We start from the raw sequence: 26,193 nt of genomic DNA, 5'->3' as shown, positions 1-26,193 counted from the left end.
AATTCTAAATTATTGATCAATTCTATTTTCCCAAAATAATATAAAAATTTTCCACTTCACTTCATATTTTTCTCGAAGAGATGAAAAATTTAAAATACTATTCCAAATTTTTCATAGAAGATAGAAAAGTTCAAGTTCTCTTCTGAATTTTACCAACAAACACAATTCAATTCTAATTTCTCCAGAGAAAATAAAAAGCTTCCACTTCAGTTTTATGTACACCAAGACATAAAAAATTTAAAGTTCTGTTCTAAATTTTTCTGTAGAAAATAGGAAAAGTTATACTATGTTAGTGATTATTTTCCATGAAGATAAAAAGTTTCACTTTAATTCTAAATTTTCTTAAATTCAGTTCCGATTTTTCACATAGAGATGAAAAAAATTTAAAGTTCTGTTACAAATTTTTCATAGAATATTGGAAAAGTTATACTTTGATCGTGAATATTCAAGTTCTCTTCTGAATTTTATCAAAGAGCACAATTCAATTCTAATTTCTACAGAGAAAATAAAAATCTTCCACTTAAGTTCTTTATTTCACAAAGACATAATGAAATTTAAAGTTCAATTCTAATTTTTCGGTGGAAGATGGAAAAAGTAATACCATACTTGTGAATATTTTCACGGAAGATAAAAAGTTCTAGTTCAAATTTAAATTTTCACAACGAAGTCAAGGAAAGTTCAAGTTTTCTTCTGAATTTTCTCAATGAAAAAGAAATTAGTCATTGATCATTTCTATTTTTCCAAATAATATAAAAATTTTCCACTTTAGTTCAGATCTCTCTCGAAGAGATGAAAAATTTAAATACTGTTCCAAATTTCACAGAAGATAAAAAAGTTCAAGCTCTCTTCGGACTTTTAGCAAAGAACACACTTCAATTCTAATTTCTCCAGAGAAAATAGAAATCTTCCACTTCAGTTCTTTATTTCACAAAGACATAAAGAAATTTAAAGTTCAATTCTAATTTTTCGGTGGAAGATAGAAAAAGTAATAGCATAATTGTGAATATTTTCCTGGAAGATAAAAAGTTCTAGTTCAATTTTAAATTTTCTCATCGAAGTGAAGAAAAGTTCAAGTTCTCTTCTGAACTTTACCAAAGAACACACTTCAATTCTAATTTCTCCAGAGAAAACAAAAATCCTCCACTTCAGTTCTTTATTTCACAAAGACATAAAGAAATTTAAAATTCAAGTCTAATTTTTCGGTGGAAGATAGAAAAAGTAATATAATACTTGTGAATATTTTAACGGAAGATAAAAAGTTTCACTTTATTTATAATTTTTCTTAAATTTGGTTCTGATTTTACTCAATGAAATAAAAGATTTAAAGTTCTGTTCCAAATTTTTCATAGAAGATAGAAAAAGTTAAACATTGATTGTGAATATTCAACATGAAGATAAGGAACTCCACTTTAATTCAGAGTTTTCTCGAAGAAGTGCAAAATGTTCAAGTTCTCCTATCTATGGCTAAGTTTGCTAAAGACAAGCTATTTTCTTGTGAAAACACACAAAATCAGAAAAAATGATCAATGTTCCTCTAGTACCTACGCAATTAGACTAAAAATGAAGATATTTATGCAAATTTTCAACTATCTATGGCTAAGCTTGCTACAAGCAAGCTATTCTCTAGCTAAAGCACTTAAGCTCAGAAAAAATTTATTCTGGCCATTTAGGCCATACACACTGTTTCTCTTTATTAATATATTTCTTCAGATGTTCTGCTATATTTTCATATGAGTGCAAAGGACTAGATATTCTAAAGTGGAATCAATCATACTCAGAAAAATGTTAAATTTCACTATAGAACATACACACTTAGAATAAAAATATGGATATGTATGCAGGGTGTCAACTAGCTAGGGCTAAAAGTGCAACATAAACTATATTTTCTAGCGAAAACACATAAAATCAAAAAAATGGTCAATTTGTATGTAGTACCTACGCAATTATGTTTAAATGAAGATATTTATACAGAGTTTCAAATCGCAATGGATAAGTTTACTAAAGACAAGCTATTTTCTTATGAAAACCCACAAACTCAGAAAAAATGTTCAATGTTCCTTTAGTACCTACGCAATTAGACTAAAAATGAAGATATTTATGCAGAGTTTCAACTAGCTATGGCTAGGTTTGCTAAAGACAAGCTATTGTCTTGCGAAAACACACAAAATCAGAAAAAATGCTCAATGTTCCTTTAGTACCTACGCAACTAGACTAAAAATGAAGATATTTATGCAGAGTTTCAACTAGCTATGACTAAGTTTGCTAAAGACAAGCTATTTTCTTGCGAAAACACAAACAAAATCAGAAAAAAATTTTCAATGTTCCTTTAGTACTTGCGCAATTAGACAAAAATTGAAGGTATTTATGCAGAGTTTCAACTAGCTATGGCTAAGTTCGCTAAAGACAAGCTATTTTCTCACGAAAACACAAAAAATCAGAAAAAAATGTTCAATGTTCCTCTAGTACCTACGCAATTAGGCTGAAATGAAGATATTTATGCAGAGTTTCAACTATCTATGGCTAAGTTTGCTAAAGACAAGCTATTTTCTTGCGAAAAGACACAAAATCAGAAAAAATGTTCAATTTTCTTTTAGTACCTACACAATTAGGCTTAAATGAAGATATTTATGCAGAGTTTCAACTAGCTATGATTAAGTTTGCTAAAGACAAGCTCTTTTCTTGTGAAAACACACAAACTCAGAAAAAATGATCAATGTTCCTCTAGTACCTACGCAATTAGGCTGAAATGAAGATATTTATGCAGAGTTTCAACTAGCTATGGCTAAGTTTGCTAAAGAAAAGATAATTTATTGCTAAAAAACAAAAAAATTCAGAAAAAATGTTCAATGTTCCTTTAGTACCTACGCAATTAGACTAAAAATGAAGATATTTATGCAGAGTTTCAACTAGCTATGGCTAAGTTTTCTAAAGACAAGCTATTTTCTTGCGAAAACATACAAAATCAGAAAAAATGTTCAGTGTTCCTTTAGTACATACACAATTAGGCTAAAAATGAAGATATTTATGCACAGTTTCAACTAGCTATGGCTAAGTTTGCTAAAGACAAGCTATTTTCTTGCGAAAACACACAAAATCAGAAATAATGTTCTATGTTCATTTAGTACCTACGGAATTTTGATGAAATGAAGATATTTATGCAGAGTTTCAACTATCTATGGCTAAGTTTGCTAAAGACAAGTTATTTTCTCACGAAAACACACAAAATCAGAAAAAATTTTCAATTTTCATTTAGTACCTACGCAAGTAGGCTTAAATGAAGATATTTATTAAGAGTTTCAACTAACTATGGCTAAGTTTGCTAAAGACAAGCTATTTTCTTGCGAAAACACAAACAAAATTAGAAAAAATGTTCAATGTTCCTTTAGTACCTACGCAATTAGGATAAAAATGAAGATATTTATGCAGAGTTTCAACTAGCTATGTCTAAGTTTGCTAAAGACAAGCTCTTTTCTTGCGAAAACACACAAAATAAGAAAAAATGTTCAATGTTACTTTATTACCTACGAAATTTTTTTATAATTGAAGATATTTATGCAGTGTTTCAACTTGCTTTGTATTAGTTTGCTAAAGACAAGCTATTTTCTTGCGAAAACACACAAAATCAGAAAAAATATTGTTAGGTTAGGTTAAGTTAGATTAGGTTAGGTTAGCCTATGTACGTGCGCATATAGGTTAGGTTAGGTTGGATTAAGTTAGGTTAGGTTAAGTTAGGTTAGGTTAGATTAAGTTAGGTTAGGTTAAGTTAGGTTAGGCTAGGTTAGCCTACGTACGCGCGCATATGATTAGGTTAGGTTAGGTTAGATTAAGTTAGGTTAGGTTAAGTTAGGTTAGGCTAGGTTAGCCTAAGGTCCCGCGATGCCGTATGCGAAACTATCCTATCCTAACTTAACCTAACCTAACTTAACCTAACCTAACCTAACTTAGCCTAACCTAACCTAACCTAACTTAGCCATAGCTAGTTGAAACTTTGCATAAATATCTTCATTTTTAGTCTAATTGTGTAGGTACTAGAGGAACATTGAACATTTTACTTCTGATTTTGTGTGTTTTTGTAAGAAAATAGCTTGTCTTTAGCAAACTTAGCCATAGCCAGTTGAAACTCTGCATAAATATCTTCATTTCAGCCTAATTGCATAGGTGCTAAAGGAACATTGAACATTTTTTTCTGATTTTGTGTGTTTTCGTGAGAAAATAGCTTGTCTTTAGCAAACTTAGCCATAGATAGTAGAAACTCTGCATCAATATCTTGAGGTAAGCCTAATTTAGTATGTTCTATTTTTACATTGTACTTTTTTTCTGATTTTTTGTGTTTTCGCAAGAAAATAGCTTGTCTTTAGCAAACTTAGCCATAGCTAGTTGAAACTCTGCATAAATATCTTCATTTTTAGCCTAATTGTGTATGTACTAAAGAAACACTGAACATTTTTTCTGATTTTGTATGTTTTCGCAAGAAAATAGCTTGTCTTTAGCAAACTTAGCCATAGCTAGTTGAAACTCTGCATAAATATCTTCATTTTAGACTAATTGCGTAGGTACTATATGAAAACTGAAAATTTTTTCTGATTTTGTTTGTGTTTTCGCATGAAAATATTTTGTCTTTAGCAAAATTAACCATAGCTAGTTGAAACTCTGCATAAATATCTTCATTTAAGCCCCATTTCGTAGGTCCTAAAGGAACATTGAAAATTTTGTATGAGGTTGTGTGTTTTCGCACGAAAAGGGATTGTCTTTAGCAACCTTAGTCATAGATAGTTGAAACTCTGCATAAATATCTTCTTTTCAGCCTAATTGAGTAGGTACTAAAAGAAAATTGAACATTTTTTATGATTTTGTGTGTTTTCGCAAGAAAATAGCTTGTCTTTAGCAAACTTAGCCATAGCTAGTTGAAACTCTGCATAAATATCTTCATTTGAGCCTAATTGCGTAGGTACTAGAGGAACATTGAACATTTTTTCTGATTTTGTGTGTTTTCGAGAGAAAATAGCTTGTCTTTAGCAAACTTAGTCATAACTAGTTGAAACTCTGCATAAATACCTTCATTTTTAGTCTAATTGCGTAGGTACTAAATGAACATTGAACATTTTTTCTGATTTTTTTTGTGTTGTCTCCAGAAAATATCTTGTCTTTAGAAAACTTAGTCATAGCTAGTTGAAACTCTGCATAAATATCTTCATTTTTAGTCTAATTGTGTAGGTACTAAATGAACATTTTTCTGATTTTGTGTGTTTTCGCAAGAAAATAGCTTGTCTTTAACAAACTTAGCCATAGCTAGTTGAAACTCTGCATAAATATCTTCATTTTTAGTCTAATTTTGTAGGTCCTAGATGAACATTGAGCATTTTACTTCTGATTTTGTTTGTGTTTTTGTAAGAGAATAGCTTGTCTATAGCAAACTTAGACATAGATAATTGAAACTCTGCATAAATATCTTCATTTAAGCCTAATTGTTTAGGTACTAAAGGAACATTGAACATTTTTTCTGATTTTGTGTGTTTTCGCACGAAAATAGCTTGTCTTTAGCAAACTTAGCCATAGATAGTTGAAACTCTGCATAAATATCTTCATTTAAGCCTAATTGCGTAGGTACTAGAGGAACATTGAACATTTTAGTTCTGATTTTGTGTGTTTTTGCAAGAAAATTGCTTGTCTTTAGAAAACTTAGTCATAGATAGTTGAAACTCTGCATAAATATATTCATTTCAGCCTAATTGTATAGGTACTATAGGAACATTGAACATTTTTTCTGATTTTGTGTGTTTTCGCAAGAAAATAGCTTGTCTTTAGCAAACTTAGCCATAGATAGTTGAAACTCTTCATAAATCTCTTCATTTAAGCCTAATTACGTAGGTATTAGAGGAACATTGAAAATTTTTTTCTGATTTTGTGTGTTTTAGTGAGAAAATAGATTGTCTTTAGCGAACTTAGCCATAGCTAGTTGAAACTCTGCATAAATAACTTAATTTTTAGTCTAATTGAGTAGGTAATATAGGAACATCTGAACATTTTTTCTGATTTTGTTTGTGTTTTCGCAAGAAAATAGCTTGTCTTTAGCAAACTTAGTCATAGCTAGTTGAAACTCTGCATAAATATCTTCATTTTTAGTCTAATTGTGTAGATACTAGAGGAACATTGAACATTTTTTCAGATTTTGTGTGTTTTCGCAAGAAAATAGCTTGTCTTTAGTAAACTTAGCCATAGCTAGTTGAAACTCTGCATAAATATCTTCATTTTTAGTCTAATTGTGTAGGTACTAGAGGAACATTGAACATTTTTTGTGATTTTGTGTGTTTTCGCAAGAAAATAGCTTGTCTTTAGTAAACTTAGCCATAGCTAGTTGAAACTCTGCATAAATATCTTAATTTTTAGTCTAATTGATTATTTCATAGAGCAACAATTAAAATATTTGATATTATTGTGTGTGTTGTTGAAAGAAAATAGAGTGTAGTTAGAAAACTTAGCCATATCTAGTTGAAACTCTGCATAAATATCTTCATTTAAGCCTAATTGCGTAGGTACTAAAGCCATATTGAAAATTTTTTTGATTTTGTGTGTTTTAGCACGAAAATAGATTGTCTTTAGCAAACTTAGCCATAGCTAGTTGAAACTCTGCACAAATATCTTCATTTTTAGTCTAATTGCGTAGGTACTAATGGAACATTGAACATTTTTTCTGAGTTTGTGGGTTTTCACAAGAAAATAGCTTGTCTTTAGCAAACTTAGCCATAGCTAGTTGAAACTCTGCATAAATATCTTCATTTTTAGTCTAATTGAGTAGGTACTAAAGGAACATTGAACATTTTTTCTGATTTTGAGTGTTTTCGCAAGAAAATAGCTTGTCTTTATAAAAATTAGCCATAGCTAGTTGAAACTCTGCATAAATATCTTCATTTTTAGTCTAATTGAGTAGGTACTATAGGAACATTGATCATTTTTTCTGATTTTGTGTGTTATCACAAGAAAATAGCTTGTCTTTAGCAAACTTAGCCATAGATAGGAGAACTTGAACATTTTGCACTTCTTCGAGAAAACTCTGAATTAAAGTGGAGTTCATTATCTTCATGTTGAATATTCAATATCAATGTATAACTTTTTCTATCTTCTATGAAAAATTTGGAACAGAACTTTAAATTTTTTATTTCTTTGAGAAAAATCAGAACCAAATTTAATAAAAATTATAAATAAAGTGAAACTTTTTATCTTCCGTGAAAATATTCACAAGTATGGTATTAATTTTTCTATCTTCCACCGAAAAATTAGAATTGAACTTTAAATTTCTTTATGTCTTTATGAAATAAAGAACTGAAGTGGAAGATTTTTGTTTTCTCTGGAGAAATTAGAATTGAAGTGTGTTCTCTGGTAAAGTTCAGAAGAGAACTTGAACTTTTCTTCACTTCGTTGAGAAAATTTTAAATTGAACTAGAACTTTTTATCTTCCAGGAAAATAATCACAAGTATGATATTACTTTTTCTATCTTCCACCGAAAAATTAGAAATGAACTTTAAATTTCTTTATGTCTTTGTGAAATAAAGAACTGAAGTGGAAGATTTTTGTTTTCTCTGGAGAAATTAGAATTGAAGTGTGTTCTTTGCTAAAATTCCGAAGAGAACTTGAACTTTTTTCTCTGCTGTGAAAAATTTGGAACAGTATTTAAATTTTTCATCTCTTCGAGACAGATCTGAACTAAAGTGGAAAATTTTTATATTATTTGGAAAAAATAGAAATTTTCAATGACTAATTTCTTTTTCATTGAGAAAATTCAGAAGAGAACTTGAACTTTCCTTGACTTCGTTGTGAAAATTTAAAATTGAACTAAAACTTTTTATCTTCCGTGAAAATATTCACAAGTATGATATTACTTTTTCCATCTTCCACCGAAAAATTAGAATTGAACTTTAAATTTCTTTGTCTTTGTGAAATAATGAACTGAAGTGGAAGATTTTTGTTTTCTCTGGAGAAATTAGAATTGAAGTGTGTTCTTTGATAAAATTCAGAAGAGAACTTGAATATTCACGATCAAAGTATAACTTTTCCAATATTCTATGAAAAATTTGGAACATAACTTTAAATTTTTTTCATCTCTATGTGAAAAGTCGGAACTGAATTTAAGAAAATTTAGAATTAAAGTGAAACTTTTTATCTTCATGGAAAATAATCACTAACATAGTATAACTTTTCCTTTTTTCTACAGAAAAATTTAGAGCAGAACTTTAAAGTTTTTTTGTCTTTATGTACATAAAACTGAAGGGGAAGCTTTTTATTTTCTCTGGATAAATTATAATTGAACTGTGTTTGTTGGTAAAATTCAGAAGAGATCTTGAACTTTTCTACCTTCTATGAAAAATTTGGAATAGTATTTTAAATTTTTCATCTCTTCGAGAAAAATCTGAAGTGAAGTGGAAAATTTTTATATTATTTTGGGAAAATAGAATTGATCAATAATTTAGAATTAAAGTGAAACTTTTTATCTTCATGGAAAATAATCACAATCGTAGTATAACTTTTCCTATCTTCTAGAGAAAAATTTAGAATAGAACTTTAAATTTCTTTATTTCATTGGGGAACTTAAAACTGATGTGGAAGATTTTTATTTTTTCTGGAGAAATTAGAATTGAAGTGTGTTCTTTGGTAAAGTTCAGAAGAGAACTTGACAAAAACCATTAAACATCCATGAAAAACATCAAATAAATCGACCAACACACATTTGGGGACCGGTGGAGGGCCTTTGGGACCCCGGTGGTCGTTTGGGAGCTCGATGGGCCTTTGGGGGGCCCGGGGATGGCCTTTGGGGGTCGGGGTGGGCCTTTGGGGGCGCCGGTGGCCCTGTGGGAGCTTGGGGGGCCTTTGTGGGACAGGGAGGGCGTTTGGGTGCCTGGGGGACATTTGGGGACCGGTGTATGGCCTTTGGGACCCCGTTGGTCCTTTGGGAGCTCGGTGGGCCTTTGGGGGGCCCGGGGATGTCCTTTGGGGGTCTGGGTGGGCCTTTGGGAGCGCCGGTGGCCCTTTGGGAGCGTGGGGGGCCTTTGAGGGTCCGGGCGGCCCGGGGGGGGCCTGGGGGACATTGGGGGACCGGGGGAATGCCTTTGGGACCCCGTTGGTCTTTTGGGAGCTCGGTGTGCCATTGGAGGCCGGAGGAGGGCCTTTGGGGGTCCGGGGGACGGTTGGGGGCCTGGGGGACATTTGGGGACCGGTTTAGGGCCTTTGGGACCCCGTTGGTCCTTTGGGAGCTCGATGGGCCTTTGGGGGGCCCGGGGATGGCCTTTGGGGGTCTGGGTGGGTCTTTGGGTGCGCCGGTGGCTCTTTGGGGGTCCGGGGGCCCTTTGAGGACCAGAGGAGGGCCTTTGGGGTCCGGGGTGCCCTTTGGGGGTCCGGGGGGCCATTTGAGGACCAGAGGAGGGCCTTTGAGGGTCTGAGGAGGGCGTTTGGGGGGCTGGGGCTCTATGGAAGCTTGGGGGACCTTTGAGTACCGGGGACTTCCTTCGGGGTTGGGGTGGGGGATTGGAACCTTTTGGGGTTGGGGTAGGGGACCTGACAACACTGTTCAATGGAACTTGTGTATTATAACGACCACACTCAAAAATCATCTTTTAAATCATCTTTTAAATCAACGTCTCTAACGGTTTCGCCGAAATAATTCCATAAGCTGTCTAAAACCGTTTCGCCCAAATAATCCCTAAAAGTAATTTCATCGTGTTCCTTTTGTTTGGCATCTCAGTGCTTTCACATTTCAAATTTCTAGGAAACCCTTTCCTACGTTAATCTCTTCATCTCATAAATTTTCCTAGCTAAACTATTATGGTTTCGTTAGAATATCAATTTATCTCTCCGACTTAAAGCTCCGTGAAGCCGTATTTAAAAATAGAATTTCTATCTCTTTAGACTTCCACATAATTCCAAGATAACAAGTGATGTCATTTATAATTCATGACACTAAAGATCAATGAAGCCCTATTTAAAAATATAATATTAATTTTTCTCTCTGACCTAAAGAACGTTTATCCCTCAGACCTAAGATTAAAGAAGCCTTAATGTTTCTTAATTCCCCCTTCGTGAAGCCCTATTTAAAAATAGTATATTAATTTTTCTCTCTGACCTAAAGAACGTTTATCCCTCAGACCTAAGATTAAAGAAGCCTTAATGTTTCTTAATTCCCCCTTCCCGAAGCCCTTTTTAAAAATAGTATATTAATTTTTCTCTCTGACCTAATGAACTTTTATACCAAAGACCTAAGATTAAAGAAGCCTTAATATTTCTGAATTCCCTCTTCGTGAATCATGAAACTCCCCGCTGATTATGTAAATCAAGTTCACAGGCTAGGTTAGCCAAACAATAATGAAGTCATGTTTGTTTCATAATTCCCCCATCGTGAATCAATAATTTCCCCTAGCGATTATGTAAATCACCCCACAGTGTCATAAATCAATAATTCCCTGAGCGAAAGGCTATAAATTGGCCACCTTCGTGAATCATCAATTTCCCCGCCGATTATGTAAATCACCCCTCATGCCATTACACGTGGCCGAACAACAACAACAACAGATCGATTGACCTTGACCCCCATTAGACTCGATCGATAATCATTGAAAAAATTATGTCTCCAATCGATTATGTAAATCACCCCTCATGACATTACACGTGGCCAAACAACAACAACAACAGATCGATTGACCTTGACACCCCCATTAGACTCGATCGATAATCCTTGAATAAATTATGTCCCGTCAGCATTAAACTAAATTGTAGATGGCAGCACGGTGTTCTCGTGGGGCTGGTACCCCCTCCTCTACTTTTATATCCCTTTCCTCGAGGGCTGGAGGGGGGGGGATTCAAAACCAGAACCATAATTATTTGATATTTGGACTACGTTGAATATAATGACTATTTCAAAATTTCGATCCGATACATTTGGGGAAAAGAGGCCGTGGGGGGCTAGTTGCCCTCTGATCACTTTCAACTCTTAAAAAAGAGGAATAGAACTTTGAGTTTCCAATCAAACGAGCATTCTCCAAAGTTTATATGGCCACATTTTCAATAAAAACCTTAAATGCCCCTGGGGTATAACTAACAATCCTTGCCCCATGGCTCTGGGGGTTTTGTAAGCCCCGAAGGCATTGTTATACAATCTTTCAACTAAATTGAACGCAATGACTATCTAAACGTTTCAATCGGATGCATTTGGGAAAAAAAGGACGTGGAGGGAGATGGGAGGCTGTTGCCCTCTGATCACTTTTGGATCTTAAAATTGAGAGCTAGAACTTTTAATTTCCCATCAAATGAGCCTCCTCCAAAGTTTATACGACTGTTCCCTTCCATAAACCTTATATGCCATCGGGAAATAACTTATAGTTCTTGATTCTGGGCTATGCAGGGCTGTGGTAGGATTTGGCGCCAAATTTGACTGAATATATTAACTTTAGGTCTATCAGCTCATCAGAAAGTTCAATTCCCAAATTTCTTGGGTACTTTTGAACTAGAGCTGCTGATTTTTTCCAGTATGTTCATACTTGAAACCTGTGAGCCAACGGGCAAACGAGATACGTGGTAGTTTAGTGCGTACAAGCAAAAATTGAATATTACTGCGTATTTGGCAATATCGATTGTCTATCAGTAATTGGGCGCAGGTAGTCGACCATTGGTGCTTTATTTGATTAAACTCGGTTATTTTTCATGCTATTGGATTTTCTGGTGATTTGGTGATTTTCGGTGCTTTTATGTAAAAATTGGTTATTTTATCATACATTTGGCGATTTCACTGTTTGCGCTAAAACTGGTGAAAGCAGTAAGGAAAATCTACAAAGCCATTAAAATAGAATCAATTGTCAGTTGAAGGCAAATTATTATTTATCCAAATAGCTGGCAAAAGGAGCTAACCACAAGGCGTCTAAATATTTTATAAAATTTACAGCAATAAATAATCATAAAATTAAGAGCAACATATCTTAGAAATTAGAATAATAATTTTGAAATTGTTTATGCAAATGCCACCGCAACATTTTTGAGAGTACAAATCAATAAAAGAATTGAAACAGCGCAAACCTGATCTGTGACTCTCCATACTGGAAATAAAATCAATATCCTTATAGTTTTCATCAACTTCCATCTCTAAGACTGCACTATCGCTAGTGATTGGGTTCCATAGTCGGACAGTAAGACTAGAGGTAGTAATGGCTAAAACAGGAGAAGAATCCTTGAGCCATTTTACGTGTAAAGAGTCGTTTCTCCATTTACTCAACTTTACCTAAAAATATAACGATTTTATAAGTTATGTCACAGAACAAATTAAACTTATTATGTATAAATAGATAAAGTTTCAAACAATGCCGACGACCAGAGCTTTTAGAGTCTCAGCTGAGCCTTAATGAGGCAATATAACTAAGGTTCCGTCCAAATGTTTTTATTTTTTATGGTTTTAGTTAAAAAATCTCCTTCGGTGCGAATTCCCGGGCGATTTTGTTTCGTCACGCGAACTATTTTTTTTCAAAAGCAATTTTTTTTCGCGCTCTGTAAGGACACAGCTTTGAGGAGGTAATTATTCTAAGGTTCCGTCCAAACTTTTATATTTCTTGTGGTTTTTAGTTCAAGTTAACTTTTCGGAGAGTTTGTGAATGAGATAGGCTCTAGTTTGTTTATTTCTTTTAATGCTTGCATTATGTTTCGCTGAAGATAGCTATTAGTTATATAGCCGAGATATTCGCTTAGGTTGTATTTGTATCGCTGTTTTTAGAAAATTACTTATTAACTTTATATATTATTTCTATTAAAACTTTTAAATGTACTGCACTTTTTTTTAAACAGAGTGTCAGTAGAAAGGCCCTATCGACTCCGAACGGGGCACCATATATGGGCATAGAATACTGACGGGGTATAATTTATTCAAGGATTATAGATCGAGTCTAATGGGGTCAAGGTCAATTGATTTGTTGTTGTTCGTCCAGGTGTATTGTCTTCGGGACAAAGTTTGCACATGCACATTGACGGGGGGAAAATATGTACTGATCTAGGACAAGAGGGGGGAAAGGGATTTCCGAGAACTTGATTTACACAATCGGTGGGGGAGAGGATTTCCGAGAAATTGATTACATAATCGACTAGGACAAGTGAATTTCCGAGAAATTGATTACATAATCGGTGGGGGAATTTATTGATACGATAACGGGAAACAGGATCACGTGTCTCCTTCTAAGCCGATCAGGGGATCGGAAATATTAGCGGGAGAGGATTGCAGAGAATACAAGGGAAGGATTTTTTATATAGTTTTTATTAGGGTGTGAATAGACTTCAAAGGAGCGAGAACAGTTTGACTTTACTCATTTGGATATATTTGTGCTGATGATGAGTGGAATTCTTACCCTATTAGAAGTTGATAGTGGAGTTAGTAGTAATAATACGAGAGCCCCTAACATTGCGATGGAAATCACGAGAGGATCACGGCTTTGTCTGGAATGGGATGAAGTATATGCAAGATATGTGATGTCCTTGAGCAAATTTAAAATGGAGGATCAATTATGTTTCGCTGCAAAAGTTGATATAGCGCATATGAATAGACTTCAATGTGCTTTAAGAGCATTAGTGAAACATATCGAAAACAATAAACTGTATCGCTAATTGTACATGTCTAGTATTATTGTTGTAATTATCCAATAAAATTGTTTCGAAATCGAAAATGTTCCCTTTCTTTTTGTTAGAACGTTAAGCTAACGATTCATGGTCAGTCTAGAGTCAAAATTCAGGGTGATATGAATTAAAAATGAATAAATTCGAGAAAGAGATAATTAGATCGAATCATGTGATTATGGAAAAACATTTTATTCTCGATGATGACTTTCTCGAGTTATCTCTTTAATGCAGGATATTCTATCAGTGGACACTTGAAATTATATTGGGGACTGATTCTCCCCCATTGGACTATTGTATGAAGCTTTGTCAATTTTACTCAAATGTTTATACTCAATTTATTGATATATTAATTGGAACAAAGCAGAATAATATCGTGGATATACTTTTGAAAACATTGCCATAAATTCAATGTAGATGACTCCCCATTCGAAAGAGGTGACGTCACAGAGTTACTCCTCTCCCATTCCTCCACCCTGAATTTATCGAGCGAGGACGATCAGTTTCGTTTTAGCTTTGAGAGAGTTGACATCGGAAACCAAAAAATGTTCTATACATGTCCACTATCCATATACACTCTTGGCAGTTGGACTCAATGTAAGAATTGTACAATTATTGATGACTATAGTGAAAAGTGTAAGTTATGTAATCCTTGTAAATTACATAAAGGCTATGCAGTACAAATTAAAGGATGTAATTCATGTCTTGAAGAGATTTGTGACTCTCACCATAGAGGACATCTGTGCTCCAAATGTCACTATGACAAATGTAATCAGCGGGAGAACACTTACCTCGGTATGATTCGAAAGAACCCCAAACGTGATTTCAGTTTCTTTCTACGAGATTGATATCGTCGTGGATTTAAATTATTCTGGGAGGAAGAATCCGGTCTACGATTCAACTCTTGGGGTAACAAGACAATTTGGTTTCTACGTCATCGTTGTGACGACACTGTCTATTATGACTGTAAACCTAGTGATTTTTATTTGGCAGTTACCGAATGTGATTCACCATTAGAAAACACTGTATGTGATATTGCTTCAAATAGACAGATTGAAACTCGTGAATTTCAGAATATGAATGCAAATTGTATCATTGACTATACAAAGAGATATGACAAGAGTGAAGTTAAATTATACTGTAGAAAATGTGACCCTGACTTTGTAGTCAATCAAGATCAAGATATAGTGAATCCAAATAATTTACCAGCATTAGGGGTTCACGACAGTTGCCTATACACCGAAAAAGAAATCTAAAGTGAAGATTTAAAGAGATTGTTGCATATATACATTTTATTAATAAGCAAATTCACATTAATTTTTTCAGCACTTTACTCTTAGGGCACCGAAATCCACATTATACAGGTACGAGAGGATATTTTCCACTAGAAAGTCGTTCAGACGTGGATTGTCAGCATAAATGATGAGAAACTGCTTTTAAGTATAGCCGCGACATCGGAACACCAAATATAGTAGTGCATGGAAGCCACAGCTTTTAGTCGTCTGATCCTGCACTCTCTTCTGATTTTGAATAATAGTTTTCCCACTGCTCTCAATATAGTTGCTGATGTGGGGTGTGTAGAATGTATAGGGTAGACCAAGAGGATCAAAAAATTCAATCGTCTTCATTGTTTGAAAGATGCACAGCTTAACACTAACAAACTTTCTCATCAAATTAACAACATTTTACCTTAAAACTAACATACTTTTACTGAACACACACAAATTTTTCTTAGAAATAATATTTTTCATCAGTGATAACACATTCTCTGTTAGAACTAGCAAGTTTTCTGTCAAAAATACCAAATTCTTTCTTAGAAGTAACATATTTTTATTGTGATAACAACTTTTCTGTCAAAAGTACCAAGTTTTGCTTAACACTAAAAAACCTTCTCATCAAAGTAACGATACTTTACCTCAATACTAACATACTTTTAACGAACACACACACAAAGTTTTCTTAGGAATATTTTTTTTAGCTAGTAATAATGGTTTCTCCGTATAAGATCGCAAGTTTTCGTTCAAATATATCAAATTTTTTCGTAGAAGTAACATTTTTTGATTATGATAAAAACTTTTCTCTCAGATGTAGCAAGTTTCGATTAACACTAACAGACATTCTCATCAAAGTAACAACATTTTACCTTAAAACTAACATGCTTTTACTGAACATACACAAATTTCTCTTAGAAATAATATTTTTCATCAGTGATAACACTTTTTCTGTTCGAACTAGCAAGTTTTCTACCAAAGATACCAAATTTTTTCTTAGAAGTAACATTTTTTGATTGTGATAACAACTTTTCTGTCAGAAGTAGCAATAACAAACATTCTCATCAAAGTAACAACATTTTACCTTAATACTAACATACTTTTATTGAACAGACAAAAATCTTTCTTAGAAATAATATTTTTCATCAGTGATAACACTTTTTCGGTTCGAACTAGCAAGTTTTCTGTCAAAGATACCAAATTTTTTTTAGAAGTAACAACTTTTTGATTGTGATAACAACTTTTCTGTCAGAAGTAGCAAGTTCTGCTTAACACTAACAAACCTTCTCATCAAAGTAACGACATTTTACCTTAATAATAACATACTTTTAATGAACACACACAAATTTCTCTTAGAAATAATATTTTTCATCAGTGATAACACTTTTTCTGTTCGAACTAGCGAGTTTTCTGTCAAAGATACAAAATTTTTTCTTGGAAGTAAACATTTTTTGATTGTGATAACAACTTTTCTGTCAGAAGTAGCAAGTTTTGCTTAACATTAACAAACTTTCTCATCAAAGTAACAACATTTTACCTTAAAACTAACATACTTTTACTGAACACACACAAATTTCTCTTAGAAATAATATTTTTCATCAGTGATAACACTTTTTCTGTTCGAACTAGCAAGTTTTCTGTCAAATATACCAAATTTTTTCTTAGAAGTAACAATTTTTTGATTGTGATAACAACTTTTCTGTCAGCAGTAGCAAGTTTTGCTTAACACTAACAAACATTCTTACCAAAGTAACTACATTTACCCTTAAAACTAACTCACTTTTACTGAACACACACAAATTTCTCTTATAAATAATATTTTTCATCAGTGATAACACTTTTTCTGTTCGAACTAGCAAGTTTTCTGTCAAAGATACCAAATTTTTTCTTAGAAGTAACATTTTTTTATTGTGATAACAACTTTTCTGTCAGAAGTAGCAAGTTTTGCTTAACACTAACAAAGCTTCTCACCAAAGTAACGACATTTTACTTTAAAACTAACATACTTTTACTGAACACACACAAATTTCTCTTAGAAATAATATTTTTCATCAGTGATAACACTTTTTCTGTTCGAACTAGCAAGTTTTCTGCCAAAGATACCAAATTGTTTCTTAGAAGTAACATTTTTTTATTGCAATAACAACTTTTCTGTCAGAAGTAGCAAGTTTTGCATAACACTAACAAACATTCTCATCAAAGTAACAATATTTTACCTTAAAACTAACATACTTTTACTGAACACACAAAAATTTCTCTTAGAAATAATATTTTTCATCAGTGATAATACTTTTTCTGTTTGAACTAGCAAGTTTTTTACCAAGGATACCAAATTTTCCACTTCAGTTCAGATTTTTCTCAAAGAGATGAAAAAATTGTAAATAATGTTCCAATTTTTTCATAGAAGATAGAAAAGTTCAAGTTCAATTCTGAATTTTACCAAAGAACACAATTCAATTCTAATTTCTCCAGAGAAAATGCAAATCTTCCACTCCACTTTTAAGTTCACCAAGACATAATGAAATTTAAAGTTCTGTTCTAAATTTTTCCGTAGTAGATAGAAAAAGCTTTTCCATAGTTGTGAATATTTGCTATGAAGATAAAAAGTTCTACTTCAATTTTAAATTTTCTCAACGAAGTGAAGAAGAGTTCGACTTATATTCTGAATATTCTCAATGAAAAAAATATAAGTTATTGATCAATTCTATTTTTCCAAAATAATATAAAAATTTTCCGCTTCAGTTAAGATCTTTCTCAAAGAGATGAAAAATTTAAAATACTGTTCCAAATTTTTCATAGAAGATAGACAAGTTCAAGTTCTCTTCTGAATTTTACCAAAAAACATAATTCAATTCTAATTTCTCCAGAGAAAATAAAAATCTTACACTTCAGTTTTACATTCACCAAGACATAAAGAAATTTAAAGTTCTATTCTAAATTTTTCCCTAGTAGATAGAAAAAGCTATACCATAGTTGTGAATATTTTCCCGGAAGATAAAAAGTTCTAATTCAATTTTCAATTTTCTCAACGAAGTGAAGAAAAGTTCAAATTCTATTCTGAATTTTCTCAATGAAAAAAAAATTAGTTATTGATCAATTTTATTTTTCCAAAATAATATAAAAATTTTCCACTTGAGTTCAGATGAAAAAATTTAAAATAATGTTCCAAATTTTTCATAGAAGATAGAAAAGTTTAAGTTCTCTTCTGAATTTTACCAAAGAACACAATTCAATTATAATTTCTCCAGAGAAAATAAAAATCTTCCACTTCAGTTTTAAGTTCACCAAGACACAAAAATTAAAGTTCCATTCTAAACTTACCGTAGAAGATAGAAAAAGCTATACCTTAGATGTGAATACGTACCTTTAAGATAAAAAGTTCACTTTAATTCTAAATTTTCTCAATGAAAAAGAAATAAGTTATTGTTCAATTCTATTTTTCCAAATAATATAAAAATTTTCCACTTCAGTTCAGATTTTTCTCAAGGAGATGAAAAAAATTTTAAATAATGTTCCAAATTTTTCACAGAAGATAGAAAAGTTCAAGTTCTCTTCTTAATTTTACCAAAGAACACAATTCAATTCTAATTTCTCAAGAGAAAATAAAAATCTTCCACTTCAGTTTTTATTTTCACCAAGACACAAAGAAATTTAAAGTTCTATTCTAAATTTTTCCGTAGAAGATAGAAAAAGCTATACCATAGTTGTGAATATTTGCTATGAAGATAAAAAGTTCTACTTCAATTCTAAATTTTCTCTACGAAGTGAAGAAAAGTCCAACTTCTCTTCTGAATTTTCTCAATGAAAAGAAATAAGTTATTGATCAATTCTATTTTCTCAGGGAAAATAAAAAATTTTCACTTCAGTTCAGATCGTTCTCAAAGAGATGAAACATTTAAAATACTGTTCCAAATTTTTTCATAGAAGATAGAGGGGTTCCAAGTTTTCTTCTGAATTTTACCATAGAACACACTACAATTCTAATTTCATCAGAGAAAATAAAAAGTTTCCACTTCAGTTCTTATTTCCCCAAAGAAGTAAAAAATTAAAGTTCCATTCTAAATTTTCCCGTGGAAGATAGAAAAATTTATACTTTAGACGTGAATACCTATCATGAAGAAAAAAAGTTCCACTTTTATTCAAATTTTCTCAATGAAGTGAGGAAAAGTTCAAGTTTCTCCTAATTTTTCCAAGAAAATAAAGAGGTTTCACTTCAGCTCTGGTTTTTCTCAAAGAGATGAAAAATTTAAAGTTCTGTTCTAAATTTTTCTGTAGATACTTTGATTCTGAATTTTTCCTCCAAGAAGAGAAAAGTTTCTGCTTAAATTCTATATTTTTTCAAAGAAGTGAAGAAAAGTTCAAGTTCTTTTCTGAATGTTTTCCCAGAGAATAGAAAAGGTTCCACTTTAATTATGAGTTTTCACAAGGAAGTGAAGAAAATTTCAAGTTCTCTTCTGAATTTTCTCAAAGAAAAGAAAATAGTTATAGTCCAATTCTAATTTTCTCCAAAGAAAATAAAAAATCTCCAAGTGGAAGGATTTTGCACGGGGATTTATTTTACATGTGGGGGGGGGGGTTTCCAGGGATGAAATTTTCAGGGGCAATTTTACCGATTTTTTTCAAGAGACGTAAGCTAACTTTTAAATTAAATTTTAGCTCCTTTGTCTTAGGGATTTACTCCTCAAATTTCTAAATTAGAAAATGAGTGCGTCGTTCTATTATTAATGACAATCTTTCAAGCTCGTTCATCTAACCACCAAAACCAAAGGTTAGGTTAGGTTTGGTATAAATAAATATTCATAAATAAATAGAAACATTTCTCCGTGTTTAAGTTAAGTTAAGTTAGGTTAGGTTAGGTTAGCTTATCATGAGCACTCATGATAAGCAAACCTAACCTAACTTAACTTAAACACGGAGAAATGTTTCTATTTATTTATGAATATTTATTTATACCAAACCTAACCTAACCTATGGTTTTGAAGGTTAGATGAATGAGTTTGAAAGATTGTCTTTAATAATAGAACGACGCACTCATTTTATAATTAAAAATTGAGGAATAAATCCCTAAGACAAAGGAGCTAAAATTTAATTTAAAAGTTAACTTACGTCTCCGGAAAAAAATTGGTAAAATTTCCCCCTGAAAATTTCATCCCTGGAAACCCCCACCCCCCCCCCCCTCCCACATGTAAAATCAATCCCCGTGCAAAATCCTTCCACTCGGAAATTTTTTATTTTCTTTGGAGAAAATTAGAATTGGACTATAACTTTTTTCTATTCTTTGAGAAAATTCAGAAGAGAATTTGAACTTTTCTTCATTTCATTGTTAAAACTCATAATTAAAGTGGGACCTTTTCTCTTCTCTGGGAAAACATCCAGAAGAGAACTTCAACTTTTTTTCACTTCTTTGCGACAACATGGAACTAATGCAGAAACTTTTCGTTTTTTGTAGGAAAAATTCAGAATCAAAGTATCTACAGAAAAATTTAGAACAGAGCTTTAAATTTTTCATCTCTTTGAGAAAAACAAGAACTGAAGTGGAACCTTTTTATTTGCTTGGAAAAATTAGAAGAAAACTTGAACTTTTCTTTAATCTATTCGGAAAAATTTGAATTAAAGTTGAACTTTTTGTCTTCATGGTAAGTATTCACATATAAGATATAACTTTTTCTTTCTTCTACGGGAAAATTTAGAATGGAACTTTAATTTTTTATGTCTTTGGGGAAATAAGAACTGAAGTGGAAACTTTTTATTTTCTCTGATGAAATTAGAATTGAAGTGTGTTGTATGGTAAAATTCAGAATAGAAGTGTAACTTTTCTATTTTCTATGAAAAAATTTGGAACTGTATTTTAAATTTTTTATCTGTTTGAGTAAGATCTGAACTGAAGTGGAATTTTTTTATTTTCCCTGGAAAAATAGAATTGATCAATAACTTATTTCTTTTCATTGAGAAAATTCAGAAGAGAAGTTGGACTTTTCTTCACTTCGTAAAGAAAATTTAGAATTGAAGTAGAACCTTTTATCTTCATAGAAAATATTCACAACTATGGTATAGCTTTTTCTATCTTCAACGGAAAAATTTAGAATAGAACTTTAAATTTCTTTGTGTCTTGGTGAAATTAAAAAGAAGTGGAAGATTTTTATTTTCTCTGGAGAAATGAGAATTGAATTGTGTTCTTTGGTAAAATTAAGAAGAGAACTTGAACTTTTCTATCTTCTATGAAAAGTTTGGAACATTATTTTAAATTTTTTCATATCTTTGAGAAAAATCTGAACTGAAGTGGAAACTTTTTATATTATTTGGAAATATAGAATTGAACAATAACTTATTTCTTTTTCATTGAAAAAATTTAGAATTAAAGTGGAACTTTTTATCTTCAAGGTAAGTAATAGCTTCTAAGGTATAACTTTTCCTATCTTCTACGGTAAAATTTAGAATGGAAATTCAATTTTTGTGTCTTGGTGAGCTTAAAACTGAAGTGGAAGATTATTATTTTATCTGGAGATATTAGACTTGAATTGTGTTCTTTCGTAAAATTCAGAAGAAAACTCAAAATTTTCTATCTTCTATGAAAAATTTGAATCATTATTTTAAATTTTTTAATCTATTTGAGAAAAATCTAAACTGACGTGGAAAATTTTTATATTATTTGGAAAAATAGAAGTGAACAATAACTTATTTCTTTTTCATTGAGAAAATTTAGAATTAAAGTGGAACTTTTTATCTTCCGGGAAAATATTCACAACTAGGGTATAGCTTTTTCTATCTACTACGGAAAAATTTAGAATAAAACTTTAAATTTCTTTATGTCTTGGTGAACTTAAAACTGAATTGGAAGCTTTTTACTTTCTCTGGAGAAATTAGAATTGAATTGTGTTCTTTGGTAAAATTCAGAAGAGAATTTGAACTTTTTACTCTTCTATGAAAAATTTGGAACATTATTTTAAATTTTTTCCTCTCTTGGAGAAAAATCTAAACTGAAATGGAAAATTTTTATATTATTTTGGGAAAATAGAATTGATCAATAACTTATTTCTTTTTCATTTAGAAAATTCAGAATAGAACTTGAACTTTTCTTCGCTTCGTTGAGAAAATTTAAAATTGAATTACAACTTTTTATCTTCCGGGAAAATATTCAAAACTATGGTATAGCTTTTTCTATCTACTAGGGAAAAATTTAGAATAGAACTTTAAATTTCTTTATGTCTTGGTGAACGTAAAACTGAAGTGTAGGATTTTTATTTTCTCTGGAGAAACTAGAATTGAATTTCGTTCATTATTGAAATAATTAAATAAGATAGAACTTTCCATCTTCCATTTAAAATTTGGAACACTATTCAAAAATTTGTCATCTTTTTGGGAAAAACTTGAAGTAAGTTTGAAATTTTTTATATTATTGGAGAAAATAGTATTGTTCAATAGCATTTCTTTTCATTGAGAAAATTTAGAACAAAAGTGCAACTTTTTATCTTCAAGGTAAGTGTTCGCATCTTTTTCGCAATTTTTTCATCTCTTTGAGAAAAATCTGAACTGAAGTGGAAAATTTGGTATCTTTGGTAGAAAACTTGCTAGTTCGAACAGAAAAAGTGTTATCACTGATGAAAAATATTATTTTAAAGAGAAATTTGTGTGTGTTCAATAAAAGTATGTTAGATTTAAGGCAAAATATTCTTACTTTGATGAGAAGGTTTGTTAGTGTTAAGCAAAACTTGCTACTTCTGACAGAAAAGTTGTTATCACAATCAAAAAAATGTTACTTATAAGAAAAAATTTGGTATCTTTGGTAGAAAAGTTGCTAGTTCGAACAGAAAAAGTGTTATCACTGATGAAAAATATTATTTCTACGAGTAATTTGTGTGTGTTCAGTAAAATTATGTTAGTTTTAAAGTAAGATGTCATTAATTTGATGAGAATGTTTGTTAGTGTTAAGCAAAAATTGCAACTTCTGAGCGAAAAGTTGTTATCTCAATAAAAAAATTTAACTTCTACGAAAAAATTTGGTATCTTTGACAGAAAATTTGCTAGTTCGAACAGAAAAAGTGTTATCACTGATGAAAAATTTTATTTCTAAAAGAAATTTGTGTGTGTTCTGTAAAAGTAAATTAGTTTTAAGGTAAAAAGTCGTTACTTTGGTGAGAAGGTTTTTTAGTGTTAAGGAAAACTTGCTACTTCTGACAGAAAAGTTGTTATCACAATCCCAAGAAAATGTTACTTCTAAGAAAAAATTTGGCATCTTTGACTGAAAACTTGCTAGTTCGAACAGAAAAAATGTAATCACTGATGAAAAATAATATTTCTAAGAGAAATTTGTGTGTGTTCAGTAAAAGTAAGTTAGTTTTAAGGTAAAACGTCGTTACTTTGATGAGAAGGTTTGTTAGTGTTAAGCAAAACTTGCTACTTCTGACAGAAAATTTTTTATCACAATCAAAAAATTTTTACTTCTAAGAAAAAATTTGGTATCTTTGACGGAAAACTTGCTAGTTCGAACTGAAAAAGTGTTATCACTGACGAAAAATATTATTTCTAAGAGAAATTTGTGTGTGTTCAGTAAAAGTATGTTAGTTTTAAGGTAAAATGCTGTTACTTTGATGAGAATGTTTATTAGTGTTAAGCAAAACTTGCTACTTCTGAGAGAAAAGTTGTTATCACAATCAAAAAATGTTACTTCTAAGAAAAAATTTGGTGTCTTTGACAGAAAACTTGCTACTTCAAACAGAAAAAGTGCTATCACTGATAAAAATATTATTTCTAAGAGAAATTTGTGTGTGTTTTCGTTAAAAGTATGTTAGTTTTAAGATAAAATGTCGTTACTTTGATGAGGCTGTTTGTTAGTGTTAAGCAAAACTTGCTACTTCTGAAAGAAAAGGTGTTATCACAATCAAAAATTGTTAGTTCTAAGAAAAAATTTGGTATTTTTTACAGAAAATTTGCTAGTTCGAACAGAAAAAGTGTTATCACTGATGAAAAATTTTATTTCTAAAAGAAATTTGTGTGTGTTCTGTAAAAGTAAATTAGTTTTAAGGTAAAAAGTCGTTACTTTGGTGAGAAGGTTTTTTAGTGTTAAGTAAACACTTGCTACTTCTGACAGAAATGTTGTTATCACAATCAAAGAAATGTTACTTCTAAGAAAAAAATTGGTATCTTTGACAGAAAACTTGCTAGTTCGAACAGAAAAAGTGTTATCACTGATGAAAAATAATATTTCTAAGAGAAATTTGTGTGTGTTCAGTAAAAGTAAGTTGATTTTAAGGTAAAACGTCGTTACTTTGATGAGAAGGTTTGTTAGTGTTAAGCAAAACTTGCTACTTCTTACAGAAAATTTTTTATCACAATCAAAAAATTTTTACTTCTAAGAAAAAATTTGGTATCTTTGACGGAAAACTTGCTAGTTCGAACTGAAAAAGTGTTATCACTGAAGAAAAGTATTATTTCTAAGAGAAATTTGTGTGTGTTCAGTAAAAGTATGTTAGTTTTAAGGTAAAATGCTGTTACTTTGATGAGAATGTTTATTAGTGTTAAACAAAACTTGCTACTTCTGAGAGAAAAGTTGTTATCAAAATCAAAAAATGTTACTTCTAAGAAAAAATTTGGTGTCTTTGACAGAAAACTTGCTATTTCAAACAGAAAAAGTGCTATCACTGATAAAAATATTATTTCTAAGAGAAATTTGTGTGTGTTTTCGTTAAAAGTATGTTAGTTTTAAGGTAAAATGTCGTTACTTTGATGAGAATGTTTATTAGTGTTAACCAAAACTTGGTACTTCTGACAGAAAAGTTGTTATCACAATCAAAAAATGTTACTTCTAAGAAAAAATTTGGTATCTTTGACCGAAAACTTGCTAGTTCGAACAGAAATTTTTTATCACTGATGAAAAATATTATTTCTAAGAGAAATTTGTGTGTGTTCAGTAAAAGTATGTTAGTTTTAAGGTAAAATGTCGTTACTTTGATGAGAATGTTTGTTAGTGTTAAGCTGTGCATCTTTCAAACAATGAAGACGATTGAATTTTTTGATCCTCTTGGTCTACCCTATACATTCTACACACCCCACATCAGCAACTATATTGAGAGCAGTGGGAAAACTATTATTCAAAATAAGAAGAGAGTGCAGGATCTGACGACTAAAAGCTGTGGCTTCCATGCACTACTATATTTTGTGTTCCGATGTCGCGGCTATACTTACAAGCAGTTTCTCAACATTTATGCTGACAATCCACGTCTGCACGACTTTCTAGTGGAAAATATCCTCTCAGACCTGTACAGTATTGATTTCGGTGCCCTAAGAGTAAAGTGCTTAAAAAATGTATGTGAATTTGTTTATTAATAAAATGTATATATACATCAATGTCTTTAAATCTTCACTTTAGATTTCTTCTTCGGTGTATAGGCAACTGTCGTGAACCACTAATGCTGGTAAATCATTTGGATTCACTGTATATTGATCTTGATTGACTACAAAGTCAGGGTCACATTTTCTACAGTATAATGTAACTTCACTCTTGTCATGTCTCTTTGTATAGTCAATGATACTACATGCATTCATCTTATGAAATTCACGAGTTTCAATCTGTCTATTTGAAGCAATATCCCATACAGTGTTTTCTAATGGTGAATCACACTCGGTAACTGCCAAATAAAAATCACTAGGTTTATAGTCATAATAGACAGTGTCGTCACAACGGTGACGTAGAAACCAAATTGTCTTTTTACCTCAACAGTTGAATCGTAGACCAGATTCTTCCTCCCAGAATAATTTAAATCCACGACGATACCAATCTCGTAGAAATAAACTAAAATCATGTTTGGGATTCTTTCCAATCATACCGTGGTAAGTATTCTCCCACTGATCACATTTGTCATAGTGACAATTGGAGCACAGATGTCCTTTAAGATGAGAGTCACAAATTTCTTCAAAACATGAATTATATCTTTAATATGTACTGTATATCCTCAATGTAATTTACAGGGATTACATAATTTACACTTTTCACTATAGTCATCAATAATTGTGCAATTCTCATATTGAGTCCGGCTGCCAAGAGTGTACATGCATAGTGGACATGTATAGAAAATGTTTTGGTTTCCGATGTCAACTCTCTCACAGCTCAAACGAAACTGATAGTCCTCGCTTGATAAATTCAGGGTGGAGGAATGGCAGAGGAGTAATTCTGTGACGTCACCTCTTTTGAATGGGAAGTCATCTACATTGAATTTATGGCAATGTTTTCAAAAGTATATCCACGATTTTATTCTGCTTTGTTCCAATTAATATATAAATAAATTGAGTATA

At 31.7% G+C, this 26,193-nt stretch overlaps 1 protein-coding gene across 1 annotated transcript in view; it reads right to left on the bottom strand.

Moving 5' to 3' along the window:
• Positions 1–26,193, bottom strand: part of LOC148944286 (intraflagellar transport protein 140 homolog) — a 254,533-nt gene that overhangs the window by 147,822 nt on the left and 80,518 nt on the right. Inside the window, exon 6 of the mRNA XM_089099895.1 lies at positions 12,056–12,257. Coding sequence (XP_088956021.1) covers positions 12,056–12,257 — 202 coding nt within the window. The remainder of the gene's footprint in view (positions 1–12,055; positions 12,258–26,193) is intronic.

Source organism: Artemia sp. Qi Xiang Cuo, chromosome 14, assembly GCF_049724085.1.
Source record: "Artemia sp. Qi Xiang Cuo chromosome 14, ASM4972408v1, whole genome shotgun sequence".
NCBI classification, from domain to species: domain Eukaryota; kingdom Metazoa; phylum Arthropoda; class Branchiopoda; order Anostraca; family Artemiidae; genus Artemia; species Artemia sp. Qi Xiang Cuo.
This window is presented reverse-complemented; position numbering and strand designations above follow the sequence as displayed.